At 46.9% G+C, this 15,550-nt stretch overlaps 1 protein-coding gene and 1 long non-coding RNA gene across 2 annotated transcripts; one reads left to right on the top strand and one right to left on the bottom strand.

Annotated features, from left to right (window-relative positions):
* The first annotated feature begins 26 nt into the window (after positions 1-26).
* Positions 27-2,358, top strand: LOC148684928 (uncharacterized). The gene is made up of 2 exons (XR_015951698.1): positions 27-221; positions 1,782-2,358. It is a non-coding gene; the product is annotated as an uncharacterized LOC148684928 (long non-coding RNA).
* Positions 2,359-2,390: 32 nt separating this feature from the next.
* Positions 2,391-14,858, bottom strand: SLC33A2 (solute carrier family 33 member 2). The gene is made up of 6 exons (XM_035126346.3): positions 14,719-14,858; positions 7,467-8,166; positions 5,705-5,852; positions 5,013-5,119; positions 4,598-4,707; positions 2,391-2,969 (listed from the first exon to the last, which is right to left on the bottom strand). Exons 2-6 carry the CDS (start codon positions 8,143-8,145, stop codon positions 2,805-2,807), a joined length of 1,209 nt encoding a protein of 402 aa, XP_034982237.1. The 5' UTR covers positions 8,146-8,166; positions 14,719-14,858; the 3' UTR covers positions 2,391-2,804.
* Positions 14,859-15,550: the final 692 nt, after the last annotated feature.

Here is a 15,550-nt window from a genome sequence, read left to right as displayed (position 1 = left end):
CCTATGGGGAGGAGCCTCGCGAGAGTGGGCCGATGAAGCTCCGCCCCCTGGAGGAGGCGTCATGACCCCACGGAGGGGGTTGGGCGGAGCGCTGAGGACTAGCGCCTTGGAAAGCAGGGTTTGAGTAAACATTATGGGGGGAAGTGTACAAGACGAGGAGTAATAATTGGGAAACAACAAAAACCGTAAGATGTAATTGGGAAAGATAGGGTATAAAAATGGTAAGAATATAAAAAAAAATATTTAGTTGAAGGATTTTAAAATTAAGGAAACAAAACAAGCCGAAGTAGCAAATATTTAAAGAGCCAGAAGAGGGGGTTGGGGGAAGTCAAGGGAGCAGGGGTGGGGGTGAGATTTGGATTTGTGAATTCTCATTGTGTTCCTTGCTCCTACAGGCGTTTGCAAACTGATTGCTTTTAATGATAGGGCTGTTGCCGTGCTGTTCTTATTGTAATTACCGTATCTGTATGGTTTTAATGGAGTGTGTGTGTGTATAAAATGGCTTTTAAATTCTCTTTTTTCCCTATATTTTTAGCACTTCTTGTTTTTATCTGTTAGCCACCCTGAGTCAGGGAAAAAGTCAGGTATATAATAATAATATTAACAACAACAATAATCACACAATATTATTATTAATCCGAGCACAAGAGCCCTCTCTGTGTAGAGTTGTAGAGTTGGAAGGGAGCCATGAGGGTCATCTAGTCCAACCCCCTGCGATGCAGGAATCTCTTGCCCAACATGGGGCTTGAACCCACAACCCTGAGATTACAAGTCTCGTGCTCTACCGAATGAGCTATCCTTGTCAACAATGCTATCTTCCACAATGGTTTTACCCGTGTGGAAGCAGCATAGGCTGCAACTTCCAGGGTCCCCTCCAAATCCCCCGTTTAAAAAAACGATGCTACTTTCTTGTACTCAAGTTCAGAGGCAAAATTTAAGGGCCATCCTAATGGTTTTTGTTAGCAGACCAGCAGTTTCATGTATGAGTTCTTAAAAACCTCTAGAGTGGATACCATCTGGACTAGGCGATTTGTCCGCCAGTGAGTGGCCTCTCCTTATACAGGCGTCACCCATTCACATGCCTAATTAGACCCGAAAGGCTTCAGAGATTGGCATACCGGGTGGTTCTGAGCAAACCATGCCCACCTTTCTGACCTGACATCCTATATGGCAGTTATGGTAAACTTCCAAGCCATGGCTAAGTGGAAGAAGAGTCGGAAGCAGACTTCAAAGTGTTCCTGAATCCTCCTTTGCAGCTGTGGCTTGAATTCAAGACAGAAATGCAAAGGGGGGGGAATATTCCTTTGCAGGTGCAACCTGAACTCAAGCCACACCTGCAAATGAAGAACTGGAAGTGTACTTTGGAGTCCACTCCCGAGTCCTTCCTCTGACATTGAGTCACCTGGCACTGTTCATAGAATCATAGAGTTGGAAGAGACCACAAGGGCCATCCAGTCCAACCCCCTGCCAAGCAGGAAACACCACCAAAGCATTCTTGACATATGCCTGTCAAGCCTCTGCTTAAAGACCTCCAAAGAAGGAGACTCCACCACACTCCTTGGCAGCAAATTCCACTGTCGAACAGCTCTTACTGTCAGGAAGTTCTTCCTGTTGGTGACTATCAGGTGATTAACAGGTGGGGAGAGATGCTGTGCCACTCAGAGGTCCAGCTTTTGGGTCTCCCGTTGAGGCATCTGGTTGGCCACTGTGAGGACAGGATGCTGGACTAGGTAGGGTTTGGGCCTGATCCTGATCTCATGATGTCCCTTGGCATTCTCTAGGACTCAGTGAGGCTCGCTGCTCCAGGACCCAAGCAGAGGTGGGTTCAAGCCGCCATCTACCTTGCAACCCAACCCTACCCAGAAACTGCAACTAATCCAGAATGCGGCAGCTAGACTGGTGACTGGGAGCGGCCGCCGAGACCACATTACACCAGTCTTGAAAGACCTACATTGGCTCCCAGGACGTTTCCAGGCACAATTCAAAGTGTTGATGCTGGCTTTTAAAGCCCTAAATGGCCTTGGCCCAGTATACCCGAAGGAGCGTCTCCACCCCCATCATTCTGCCCGCACACTGAGGTCCAGCTCCGAAGGCCTTCTGGCGGTTCCCTCACTGCGAGAAGCCATGTTACAGGGAACCAGGCAGAGGGCCTTCTCGGTAGTGGCACCCACCCTGTGGAATGCCCTCCCATCAGGTGTCAAAGAGAAAAACAACTACCTGACATTTAGAAAAAAAACATCTGAAGGCAGCCCTGTTTAGGGAAGTTTTTAATGTGTGACATTTCAATGTATTTTGATCTTTGTTGGAAGCCGCCCAGAATGGATGGGCGGGGTACGAATAAAAAATTATTATTATTATTTGCATTTTTCTCAGAAGTAAATCCAACTGTGTTTTTTATTTTTAAAAAGTTTATTTATTTGCTCTCACACCCTGCCACAGACAGCGATCCTGCCCTCCTTCACTTCTCAGTCGCTGACAATGAGCACCGAGGCATTAACTGACCTCGGAATTCAGTCTAAACACACTTCTTACCTGGGCCCAGTTTGTGTGTTCAGCCTGAACGGAGAACCGTGGACTTTCCCCGGCAAATAGAAGGAGAGTTCCTGAGACAATTACTTTGAGGGAGGCCCTGGCCAAGCCAGCTCCCTCCAGCTCTTCCCCCTCACAAAGGGCTGTGCGATCCCTGAGGAATTGTGGCTTAACAGGGCTGCAGAGACCTGAAAATTCCCCTTGGCCACCTCTGGCCCCCAACGACCCTGCTTCCTGCCAGGTTCTCCTCTTCCTGCGCCTGGTGGCAGCAGCCATCATCTTCTGGAAGACAGTATGTAGGCAACAGAGACGCTGGAGAGGGCGAGGAAAACACTGAAGGCACTGGTGAAGCCCAGCCAGTCCACCAGGCTGCCTGCCAGGCTGCTGAACACCATTTTGGCCAGCACTTCCAGGGTGGCCAGCAGGGAGTAGTGAGTTGCCTGCAGAGGAAAGAGAGGCATCGTGAGGAGAGGAGGGGATCCGGGCCACAGCCCCGAGGCACGCACAGAATTGTTCCCCTCCCCATTTATATTTGAAGAGTGCCTAAAGCAGGCATAGGCAAACTCGGCCCTCCAGATGTTTTTGGCCTACCAACTCCCATGATCCCTAGCTAACAGGACCAGTGGTCGGGGATGATGGGAATTGTAGCCTCAAAACATCTAGAGGGCCGAGACCCTACCTGTCTCGCCAAAGTGGTGCATGCTCTAGTTATCCCTCGCTTGGACTACTGCAATGCGCTCTACGTAGGGCTACCTTTGAAGGTGACCCGGAAACTACAACTAACCCAGAATGCGGCAGCTAGACTGGTGACTGGGAGCGGCCGCCGAGACCACATAACACCGGTCTTGAAAGACCTACATTGGCTCCCAGTACGTTTCCGAGCACAATTCAAAGTGTTGGTGCTGACCTTTAAAGCCCTAAACGGCCTCGGTCCAATATACCTGAAGGAGCATCTCCTTCCTCATCGTTCTGCCCGGACACTGAGGTCCAGCACCGAGGGCCTTCTGGCGTTCCCTCGCTACGAGAAGCCAAGTTACAGGGAACCAGGCAGAGGGCCTTCTCAGTAGTGGCACCCACCCTGTGGAATACCCTCCCACCAGAGGTCAAAGAGAACAACAATTACCAGACCTTTAGAAGGCATCTCAAGACAGGAAGCTTTTAATGTTTGATGGATTTCTGTATTTTAATATTTTGTTGGAAGCCGCCCAGAGTGGCTGGGGGAACCTGGCCAGATGGGCGGGGTATAAATAATAAAATTATTATTATTATTATTATTATTATTATTATTATTATTAGGCCTGGCCTAAAGGTTCATTTCCACACACCCTTCTTGAAGGCACAGTGAGGGGGGAGCAAATGTTATTCATTTATTCGTTTGTCCCCCACCCTTCACCCCAAGGTCCCAGGGCATGAAAACACAACGCTAAAGAAAAGATGAAATGATTTGCCACCCTCTCCCTCCGCTCCCTGCTAAGAGTCAGTGGAGAAAGAAGGAAGAGGCAGAAGAGCCCCCCTCACTTGAAGGGTGGGGAGGAAGAGACTCAAGGAGGTGGGGCCTTCTCTGCCATGGCAGTGGAGTTGTGGTCTTCCCACCTTAAGGAAGCTAGCCTGGCTCCTTCCCTGATAGCCTTTGCATGTCAGGGCTTCTTCCAGAGGCCTTTTGGGATTCACCTGGCACAATTTGGTCTATGAGGTTCTTCAACCTGAACTAGAAGGTGGTTAAGGCTAGAAATGGGGAGGCCTGGAAGAATACTGGACCAGGTCGTCGCCCCCCCCCCCATTTTTCCCCAAAGCCGTTTTCCCCCCAGAAAAATTGAAAACAACTATTTGAATATTCCACACACACACACCCTCCATTTTTCGGGGGGGGGGAAGAGAATGGCTTTGGGGAAAAACCTGGTTTCCCCCCCCCATTTTTCCAGGGTTGTCCAGGCCTTCCCACCTCTAGTTAAGACGTTACTAGTTCATATTAAGTGAATTGGCTTTTTAAAGAACCAAAGCAAAGCAAACCAACACACATTCTTTGGGCAGGGGGTTGGGGAGCAGAACGTGGAGGCAAAAGTTGTACCTGTAGGCTCTCCTGGGCCTTTTGTGCACATTGCATCATTAAGGTGAATGTTAAGGTGGTTACCAGGCCAGCGATGAAGTGCTGTAGGATGATGCTCAGCACAGCTGCCCCTGGAGAGAGAGAGAGAGAGAGAGAGAGAGAGAGAGAGAGAGAGAGAGAGAGTGAGTGAGTGAGTGGTTGGCTTCCAAAAACCCAAAGGTTAAGGATTCAAGAGCTACAGTCTCTTTACTCGCTGCTGGGCCTGAACATTTGAGGAACTCAAATTTAAGTCCCTCAAATTCTGCAAACACTCAGATTCGGGGTGGGGAGAATAAACCACAGTAAATACATTTGTGACTTTAGGACTCTTGGATGAGATCCGAACCGAGACCGAAGCAGGAGGAACAGCTGCTGGGTTGGGCTGCTTTCAGCTCACCTTCAAAGACTGATTGTTTGTCCTCATAGGCAACCAGCAGGAGTGTTTGGAAGACCAGGCTGAAGAGGCGGAATATCATCAAGACCTTCAGCATAGAAAAGGGGTTCCTGGGGAGAACAAGCCACAAAGGAAAGTCACCAGGGATGGCAGAAACACTCAGGAACAGCACAAGAAGAGGTTCATTGCAGGGCGGCAAGGACAGAGGCTGAAGTGAGAAGGGTATGAATCAAATGCAGAAGTCAGGCTGCCCTGGAGAGAAGATCCAGCCTTCAGCATCCTGGGGCAGATGTTGCATGCAGGGCAAAAGATGTGCTGTGGAAATGCTATCTATTTCTAATTGAGTGCAGAGGAATTCAAAGGATAACAGGTGGCGGGTGGGCATGTTTTCAAAGGCATTTGCAAATGGCCATTCAACCCTCTGAGGACCCAGAGTTAAGTTTTTTGTTTTTGTAAAACGCTTCTGGTCCTTCAGGCAGCAAAAGGTACAGATTCCTGAGGGCAAATCAGGCATTCCTGATTCTCTTTTCTCCCCACTTCTCAGTGTATGGCAGTCTCGTAATTCTCCATAAATAGGGCAAAGCATGGCAGGGAAGAAGTGCCTGCTGGAAGTGGAAAGTTGGGCAGAGTAAGAAGAAAAATCACATGGAGAATCCCAGAGCAAGAAACCCCATTTGAAGGCTGATGGTGCTTACCCCTGTTTTGAGATCAGATAGCCTCCAAGTAAGGAGCCTATAATGGAGAAGATCATGGCCACAATCCCATTCCAGAAGCCAAGCTCCTGTGGGGAAAAGGAATGGTCCAGTAGGAAGAGGGGAAACATGGATATCGCCCCTTGTTCACCTGCAAGGAGAATCAAGGTTCAGTTTCCAGCAAAGCCTGCCCTGGGCTGGGGAACCTCAGCTGCTGCAAATAATAGGAATAGGAATAAGAGTTACTATTAAAGGGAGCAACCACTTTGCGCAGGGACTCTATTCCTGGCCCCTATGTGTGTCGGTGGAGCGAGCATAAGCCTTGTTATGCCCCACCCTGGTTCTGCCCCCATTCTGCCCTCTCCCAGGTCCAAAACGACCCGTGCATTGGCGTTCACATGTCAATCGGACACATGCAAAATGGTCGCTGCCTGTATACAGCCTTTCAGATAGCTTGCGCTAGAATCATATAGGGCAGAGCTTTCCAAACTTTTCATGTTGCTGGCACTCTTTTTAGACATGCATCATGGTTGGACTGGATGGCCCTTGTGGTCTCTTCCAACTCTATGATTCTATGAGAATGCTTTGATGGTGTTTCCTGCTTGCAGTAGAAATTGGAGTTCTTGGGAAAGTCCAGAAATAAACGATAAATTGCAAGAGCTCAGGCCAAAAGAAGATGGATTTCAAATAAATCTTCACAAGGTTTTATTTATGTGATGCGGAGTTTAAATGGGAATCAATCCCAATGTTGAAGGCAAAGTGTACCAAATATGTTTGTGAAAAGGTAAACATATTTGGTACACTTTGACCTGTGAATCTTTGCTGACGAAGAATAGTCGAAACAGGGCCTTGTCCTGATTTTTACTGGAATTTACCTTTATTTGCCTTCAACATTGGGATTGATTCCCATTTAAACTCTGCATCACATCAATAAAACCTTGTGAAGATTTATTTGAAATCCATCTTCTTTTGGCCTGAGTTCTTGCAATTTATCGTTTATTTCCGGGTGTTTCCTGCTTGGCAGGGGTTTGGCCTGGATGGCCCTTGTGGTCTCTTCCAACATTCTATGATTCTATCATTTCGTGACACAGTAATTCAGTTTCACTAGCAAACCGGAGGTTAAACTAACTGCTTTCCAACCCCAGGAGGAGCGCGGGGAGCATTCGCGTGACACACCTACACACTGCAGCCGACATGCTAAAGTGTCGCGACACACCATTTGGAAAGCTCTGATATAGGACTTTACAGGTCCTAATCAGCACTTTGAATTGTGCCTGGAAAAAGGGCCAGTCGCCAGCAGAGCTGTTGTAACAAGGGAGTCAGACATACAGGCTGTAGAGGCCTAACTGCCAGAGAAACTATCTCTGCTGTAACTCTGGGGGTGGGTCACAAGATGCAGGCTAACTCAGTTACTTAAAGAGCACATGACGTAAGACAGCCTCCCCAAGGCTGATGGGGGCTGCAGTCCAAAACATCTGGAGGCCACCAGGCTGGAGGAGGCGGCAGAGCCAAGAGGCTGAAGGTCCTTAAGAGGAGGTGCATTCAAAACTACAATGTCCTCACCCTCACCTCTCACACCTGAAACGGCATCAACCTGGAAGGTCTACATCATGTGACTTTGCTGAGCTGCACACACTATCCCCATGTTTACCTTCTCCCCAGTAGCCTGGACCCCTTTCCCAAAGACACACTGTGCATGTACTGACAGATCAACAATTTGGCTCCCCAGCATGTTCTGCAGCTGCTAGTCTTTAGAAGGACTCACCCAACTTATAGAGGAGCACCAAACCAATAGTCCAGTGAGTGTCCGGCACCTTGAGAAGCTCTTGGAGGGTGAGCCAGGGGTTTGCAGTTTTGTGCCTGACCCAACTGTATTGAGGATTGAACCTCACTTGCATTTTTAGGTTAGCATTCCAGGTGACTCCAATGGCCACAACGTAAACAAGGGCCAGGCCCACAAAGAGGGTCTGCCAGCCCAGGTGATCGAGGAAAGTGAGCAGGCCCCCTCCTGCCAACACGGAGCCCATCTTGTAGGCCACAACCTGGATGGTGTTGCCGTACCCAATTTCACGTTGCGTCAGCAGCTGGATGGCCACCGCATCCACTGCAACGTCTTGGATGGAGGCGCAGAAGTTCATGAGCAGGAGGACGATGGCCACCGGGAAGAAGTTTGTCTCGGGGGCCATGAAGGAGCAGGCCAGGCAAGCCAGCACGAAGCCATACAGGGTGACCAGCAGCCATGACCTCTTGGTGAAGTACTGGTCCACCAGGGGTGCCCAAAACACCTTGAGAATCCAGGGCACATAAAGCACCTTAGACAGGCTGATCTTGGTAAAGGAGAGGCCCAGCGTGCGGAAGTAGATAGGCAGCAGCCCAGACTGGAGCCCATAGGGGATGCCTTGGAGGAAGTACAGCATTGCGAGCACAGCATACTTGGCGTTCATCCTTCAGGAACTGCCATCCACCTGCAGGGAACACAAGCAAAGATGGGCAGGGCTCATGAGGCAGGCTGAGGAAGGAGGGACCTGTACCTTCACGGGCATCCAGGAGAAGTGTAGGTATTCAAGGACCAGAGGGAAAGGGAGTTTGCCCATCGGTGGTTGGGGAAAGAAGGAAAGAGGCTAGACATGTTATACACAAATAATGAAAATGAGATGGCATGGATTTAGCTTTCTGTCCCCAGCATAATATTTTGCAACTTATGGGTGCTGTTAGAGAGACACAATGGTTTTCCAGGTAGACACCTGGTAAACCTAATATTCTAGAAAGCAGAATAGGGGAGTGTGGGCACTGTGATATGACTTCACAGAATGGAATTGCCCTGGGAGATGAAAAACTTGAAAACGTTGATTGTTTATACTTAAAAATGCCTGCAAGCTGCTTTTGGCCAGTAACCTCCAAATTGCTAAGGAAACTTAATGAAACATAATAAAATCGCAACAACTTTATACATATATTTCAGGCTTCCGGTTGACCACGCCATCTTGCTCAGACGGGGGTCCGCACAGCGGAGCGGACCTCGGCGCTTCAGAGGTGGAGGGAATCGTTCCAGCGAAACGAAACCTCCTTAAAAGCCCCAAATCGTGCTTTTTGGGGACAGATTTTGCCTGGCGGCGCCAAAAGCGGGCTCTCTCCTCCCCGGATCGGCTTTGTTTAAGCCCCCGAGAGCGAGGAGGTGAACCGCGGCGGACAGGCTGACATTGCTGCTCTGAGAGTGCGAAGCTGCGAGTCTGGGAAGTGGAGGTGGCCAATTCTTCAAAGAACATTCAACAAATGAATAGACTGTGAGTAATTTGGATTCTTTGGAATGTAAATTAAGGCAACAATTTGGACCTGGGAGAGAGGGGAAAAGAGGAAGCCACCCCCCCCCCACGGTAACATAAGAGACAGTAAACAGAAACCCGAAGCCGTAAACAGAAGATTTTAACTTAAAAGGATTCCTCAAAGGCATCAAAGAGAATCTCCCCTAAATGCAGGGTAAAAGGGGAGAGAGACTGTTGTGATTGCCCTGCAGAATGAAGTTAAGACTAAGAAAGACCTTTCTTTTTCTCGGGAGCCGGCAGCCCAGAAAACCCAGTGAGCTGACCAGGATTTATAGTTAAATTTTATTTCTATCTTTATCTCTGGACTTTTTGGGAATTTTTTTTTTGGTTTATATGCTTTTGAAATGTGAGTTCGAACTTTATTTTTAAGAATGCAGCCAGCTTGTTAAAATGGAGTCGAGAAAATAGACTGCGATCATATTCCACCCCATGTGACAAGTTTTGACCTTGACAGGACTGAACTATGTCAACAAAAAGGTACCCGCCTGAGTTTCAGCGGACTGTTTTGACCTTAATGTGGGAAACAAGAATAGAACTATGTCAAGAGGAGACACAACGGCTAGTGTTACAGCAACAATTCCAGATTGTGATGACAGAATATGATTTCCTAGAAGATGAAGCTTTTGAAACTGAAGAAGATGAATGTGAGAATGACAATGATGACGACTGTGATGATTTAACACAAAATGAAGCCCATCACGAAAAAAATGATGATTTTACTCTACAAAAAGTTGGATGGAGTGCCTCCCCTTCGAGGGGGGCACGACTGGATTTACTGGAACTCCAGAATGACCACAGGGAAGAAGGAAAAATTAAGCAGAGAAGAGAAGAAGCTCAGGGGTCTGATATGGAGGCCTGGATGGCAAAAGACTGCAAACAGGGGGTGGGGTGAAGGGAAAGTGAAGTGGTGATTGTAAGGATGGGTTAATAGGACTATAACTGGACTGCTGACTATGGAACTTGCTGGATTGGAGGGGTGGAGCAGGTACTCGGGGGGAGTAAGGTTAGTTTGGGAATAGTTATAGGTTTAAAAAGTGAATTGATTCTGGAAAAAGGTGAAAATATGGAGGCCTATAGAGGGGTAAAAATTAGGCACGGGAAGAAAAAATGGGAGTTTGATTTTTCAGTGATTGGACAATAGGCGAAAATGATAATAGTTTAAAAGTGGTATAAGATATAAAGGTGTATGTTATAAAATATGAACTATGAAACTGTTGAAGATGATAAATAAGGGAGGAAAACCGGGGAAGGGTGGGAGGGTGGGGAAGCCCACAAAATATGGTTTAACAATTATGAATTTAACAATTATGATGAATTTTTTTTTTTGTCTTTTTTCCTTTTTGTCTTTTTTTTTCCTCTTCTCTTTTTTCTCTTTTTCTCTTTTTGTATTTTCTTTTTTTTTTTTTGGTATGACAATAGATGGTTGGATGGATGAACTCCTGCGTACTGCCCTGGTTCACTGGAGCTCCCTGGTGGCAGGGGGGGGCTTGGGGGGCAGGGGAGGGGGAGGAGGACAGAAACCCAATCATAAAATGGACCACTTCTGACTGATCACCTGCGTGGGATACTTCTGTGGCAGGGGAGGACCCATGGAGGGGGGTGGGAAGAAGGTGGAAAAGGTGTTTATGTATGTACCATCTTTTGTAATTTGTAAAAACCAATAAAAATTATGTTAAAAAAAAAAAAAAACTTTATACATATATTTCAGAAAACCCGTAAGATCTCTTCTTGTATCTTAGCTGCAGAAGCCAACACCCTACCCCACCCTGCCCTCCTGTCATTGGTGGGAAATAAATTACAAAGGGTAATTTCAGTCTTTTTATTGTTGTTTTACTTCTGATATAATTGATTTCACACCCTTTAACATGGTACAGGTGGAAATTGGGATTTTTAATATTGCTTGTACCGTAACCCACTTAAAGGCTTTACTACAATCAACTGGTATATAAATTTTGTTAAATGAATAAAATAAGATTTGAGGCCTTTATTTTACACATTCTTGTTTAGCTTTAAAATGACACAATATGGTACTGGAATCATTTTATTTTACCATGGGCTGTAAGCAGGAAGGACATAATAGACCTGATGGTTTTTACGTTGCTAGTACAGTAGTTAACCAACGTAACCAATCTTCACTCAAAGCCATTAATCATCTCCTGCCTGCCTTCTCTGTTGGACGCAACAATGTATTCAAAACACCCACTTTTCGATTGAGATTTTACATGTGCTCAGTCCTTAATGTATATAATTTTATCAGCAGTTAGCATTTAATCCTTAGAGTACGCTAACAGAATCTGAACAGAGTTTTACAATAGGATGGAGGTATATATTTATGCATTATATGGAGAAAATGGGTAGCGTTTTTCTCCCTTTCTCAAAATACTAGGAATTGTGGAACTCCCAAGAAAATTTAATGTTGAAAGATTCAGGACAGACAAAAGAAAGCATTTATTCATGAAACTACAGAATTTGTTCCCCAAAAGGTAGTGATGACCACCAACTTGGATGGCTTTAAAAGAGAATTAGACAAATTCATGGAGAAAACGGCTACCAGTGGCAATAATAATAATAATAATAATAATAATAATAATAATTTATTTATACCCCGCCCATCTGGCTGGGTTTCCCCAGCCACTCTGGGCGGCTTCCAACAGAAAAATAAAACACAATAATCTATTAAACATTAAAAGCCTCCCTGAACAGGGCTGCCTTCAGATGTCTTCTAAAAGTCTGGTAGTTGTTTTCCTCTTTGACATCTGATGGGAGGGCGTTCCACAGGGCGGGCGCCACCACCGAGAAGGCCCTCTGCCTAGTTCCCTGCAACTTGGCTTCTCACAACGAGGGAACCACCAGAAGGCCCTCGGTGCTGGACCTCAATGTCCGGGCAGAATGATGGCAAGTAGCAGCAAGGGCTATGCTCTGCTTCTGCTGTTAAAGGCACTGTGCCTCTGAATAATAGCTGCTGGAAACCTCAGAAGCAGATCATGCACTTTGCACTCAGGTCCTGCTTGCAGGCTTCCCATATTTGACATCTGGTTGGCCACTGTGAGAAGAGGATACTGGATACATTAGATCTTCTTATGCCTGTAACCTAGGAAGCTCCTTTCTAACAGATCAGAATATTTGTTTGACCAGCCCAGTGGAACTGGCACTGTTGCAGGTTCCACAAAACACCCGTTCCACATTTGTAAGAACTTGATCTTTTAGTGAGGTGGCACCTACACTTTGGAACTCCCTGCCTATTGACCTCAGGCAGGCTCCTTCACTGTACTCTTTTTCGGTGCCTGCTAAAAACATTCCTGTTTAGACAAGCCTACCCAGATGATTAGAAAGTAGATGTTTTACCTTTTAATTGTAAATCAAATCGTGCACATTTCTGTTCTTGTTTTGTTATGTCTATGAGCTTAAAGCTGAAATAAAGTGATTTGGATTTGAAAGTAGATGTGAGTTTTAATTGGTTTTTATTCTGCTGTCATTTTAGCTCTGTGAAAGTTTTAAATTATTGTTAATTTTTACTTATTGAGAACTTAATTGCTTAATTGAGGTTTGTTGGTTGTTTTACAATCAAGTGGTGTATATTTTTTAAAAAAATGCATGCATACATGCATACATGCATACATACATACATACTGTCCTTTCTAACTGGCAGTGGATGCTCAGGACCCTTTTTTTAAACTGGGGTTGCCATATTTAGGAACTGTGCCTGCTAAAAACAGTCTTGTTTAAACAAGCTTACCAATACACTTAGAAATGCTGATATGTTTTTAACCCCCCTCTTTTTTGAGGGGGGCCATCAAAGGTAGCCAGCATGATGCCCTCCAAATGATGTTGGAATCCCTACTCATACCAGCCCCAGCCAAGCTGTAGTCCATCTTCATCTGAAGTGCATCCTGTTGGCTCCCTGTGCTTCAATTCCTTTTAAACATCCTTTCAGTCCATTAGAAAGAACTCCCTTAGGGCCAGGGCTTTTTCAGTATTGGCCCCAACTTGGTGGAACGCTCTTTCCCAGGAGACCAGGGCCCTGCGGGATTTGTCATCTTTCCGCAGGGCCTGCAAGACAGAGCTGTTCCGCCTGGCCTTTGGGTTAGACTCAGCCTGACCCCTGTGTTTTCCTCCCTCATGGCTTGGATTTATGGACTACTTGAAATGAGGCTGCACTTTAAATTTTAATACTGTATTTTAATCTGTATTTTAATTAATTGTTTTTATGTTTTATTGCAATTTTATTGGTGTGAGCCGCCCTGAGCCCAGTTCTGACAGGGGAGGGCGGGGTATAAATAAAAATTTATTATTATTATTATTATTATTATTATTATTATTATTATATCTGTCATCATCAATCTGTCATCTTTCCTTTGTGTAGGGGTCCAGTGCCGGCATACTTATTTATTAATATTTATTTATTACATCTCATTTTTTAAAATCTATTATGTGTTCTCATTTTGTATGCTTATGTTGTGAACTGCCCTGTGATCTTTGTGGTATGCAAATTTAATAAACATCAAAAAATAATAATTTTGTTATTCTGACTTTTTGTATCTTTTATGCCGTTGTTGTGGTTTTGTTATTGTTTTAACAGGATGGGTGGCACCTGGCTTGAGAGCAGTATATGTGAAAAGGACCTAGGAGTCTTGGTAGACCACAAACTTGACCTGAGTCAACAGTGTGATGCAGCAGCTAAAAAAGCCAACGCAATTCTGGGCTGCATCAAGAGGAGTATAGCATCTAGATAAAGGGAAGTAATAGTACCACTGTATTCTGCTCTGGTCAGACCTCACCTGGAGTACTGTGTCCAGTTCTGGGCACCACAGTTGAAGAAGGATACTGACAAGCTGGAACGTGTCCAGAAGAGGGCAACCAAAATGGTCAAAGGCCTGGAAACGATGCCTTATGAGGAATGACTTAGGGAGCTGGGTATGTTTAGCCTGGAGAAGAGAAGGTTAAGGGGTGATACGATAGCCATGTTCAAATATATGAAAGGATGTCATATGGAAGAGGATGAAAAGTTGTTTTCTGCTGCTCCAGAGAAGTGGACACGGAGCAATGGATTCAAGCTACAAGAAAGAAGATTCCACCTAAACATTAGGAAGAACTTGTTGACAGTAAGAGCGGCAGTGCAATTTACTGCCAAGGAGTGTGGTGGAGTCTCCTTCTTTGGAGGTCTTTAAGCAGAGGCTTGACAGGCATCTGTCAGGAATGCTTTGATGGGGTTGGACTGGATGGCCCTTGTGGTCTCTTCCAACTCTACGATTCTATGATTCTAATTAACCTTTTTCCGTAAACCACTTTGAGGTGTTGTTGTTTTGACAGTCTTGCATAGTATGAATTCAGAATAACCGCATAAATGCTAACGAAGTTCGGGTTTGGGGGCTCTCCTGCCTGCCAAACCTACTTGGAAGCTCACAGGCCTGCATTGTGCCATCCCCCTACTCCCAAAAACGAAGCTTCCCCACCCCCCCAGCCCCGCACAAGAACCCCTGTGGCACCAGCAGGACTCAGCACCCCTCGATTACCAGCCTGCCTGCCTCGTCGGCCGCCCCTCCCTCCCTCCCTGGCAGCACCTGCGAGGCGAGTGGTCCATCCTCCCCTCCGTTGCCATAGCAACCCCCTCCCCACCGGCCCTCCCTGCTCTTCCGGGCTTCGGCCGCTAGAGGGCGCCCCTCCCTCTCCTTCCCCGCCGCTCGCGGGACCCACAGAAAAGTCCAGCCGCTCCGCTCCGCGCTTCCACGGCCAACAGCGAGAGCGGAAACGCCGCCGCCGCCTCCTCCTCCCTCAGAGAAACAAGGCCCCGGACACGAGCGCAGGTACACTTCCGGTAAAGGAGAGAGAGAAAAAGGGCAAGCGTCCCTTTCGGACCGGAAACGGCTCTCGGTCGGTGAGGCTTCGTTGCTCTTCTAGGCGGTGCCTCTCGGTTGACTTCGCTTGACAGGGGCCGCGACGCCATTTCCCCCTAAAGGGCACAGTCTCACTGCAAAGGCCGAGACTTCCGGTTGTCGATTGAAAGCAGACTTTGGCACGGGAGTAGAGTGGCGACGTTCTATCCTTTTTACCTCTCTAGCGGTGCAGGATTCAACACCCAAAGCCGCACCCCTCCATTGCCTCCCGAGACAGACGGATGCCAACAACGGCGCAGGCCCACTCTGCTTTGGAGCGGCCGAGTTCGACCGAGTAGCGGCAGTGTTCATAAGGACTTCATTGAAACTGTGTCCCCCTTGGTTCATGGGACCATAGAGGTGGAAAACCTCAAGAAGAGGTCATCATCTCGTTTCAGCACTTAATAAGCTGCATCCAGCATAGAGCAGCCTGCGTTCCTAGATGTTGCTGGACTACAACGCCCATCATTCCTAGCCACCATGGCCAGTGGTAAGGGATGATGGGAATTGTAGTTCAAGGACATCTAGTGACCCAAACATGCTCTGTGTGTCCTTTATTGGCTGCCCTGCACGTTCAGTAGGGAGCCAGGAGTGCCTCCCCAGTTGCAATGGGCTTCCAACCCCCCTTGGCTTGGAGATAGTTGCAGGGTTGC

This window comes from Zootoca vivipara, chromosome 8 (genome assembly GCF_965207765.1).
Source record: "Zootoca vivipara chromosome 8, rZooViv2.hap1.1, whole genome shotgun sequence".
Taxonomy (NCBI): Eukaryota; Metazoa; Chordata; class Lepidosauria; order Squamata; family Lacertidae; genus Zootoca; species Zootoca vivipara.
This window is presented reverse-complemented; position numbering and strand designations above follow the sequence as displayed.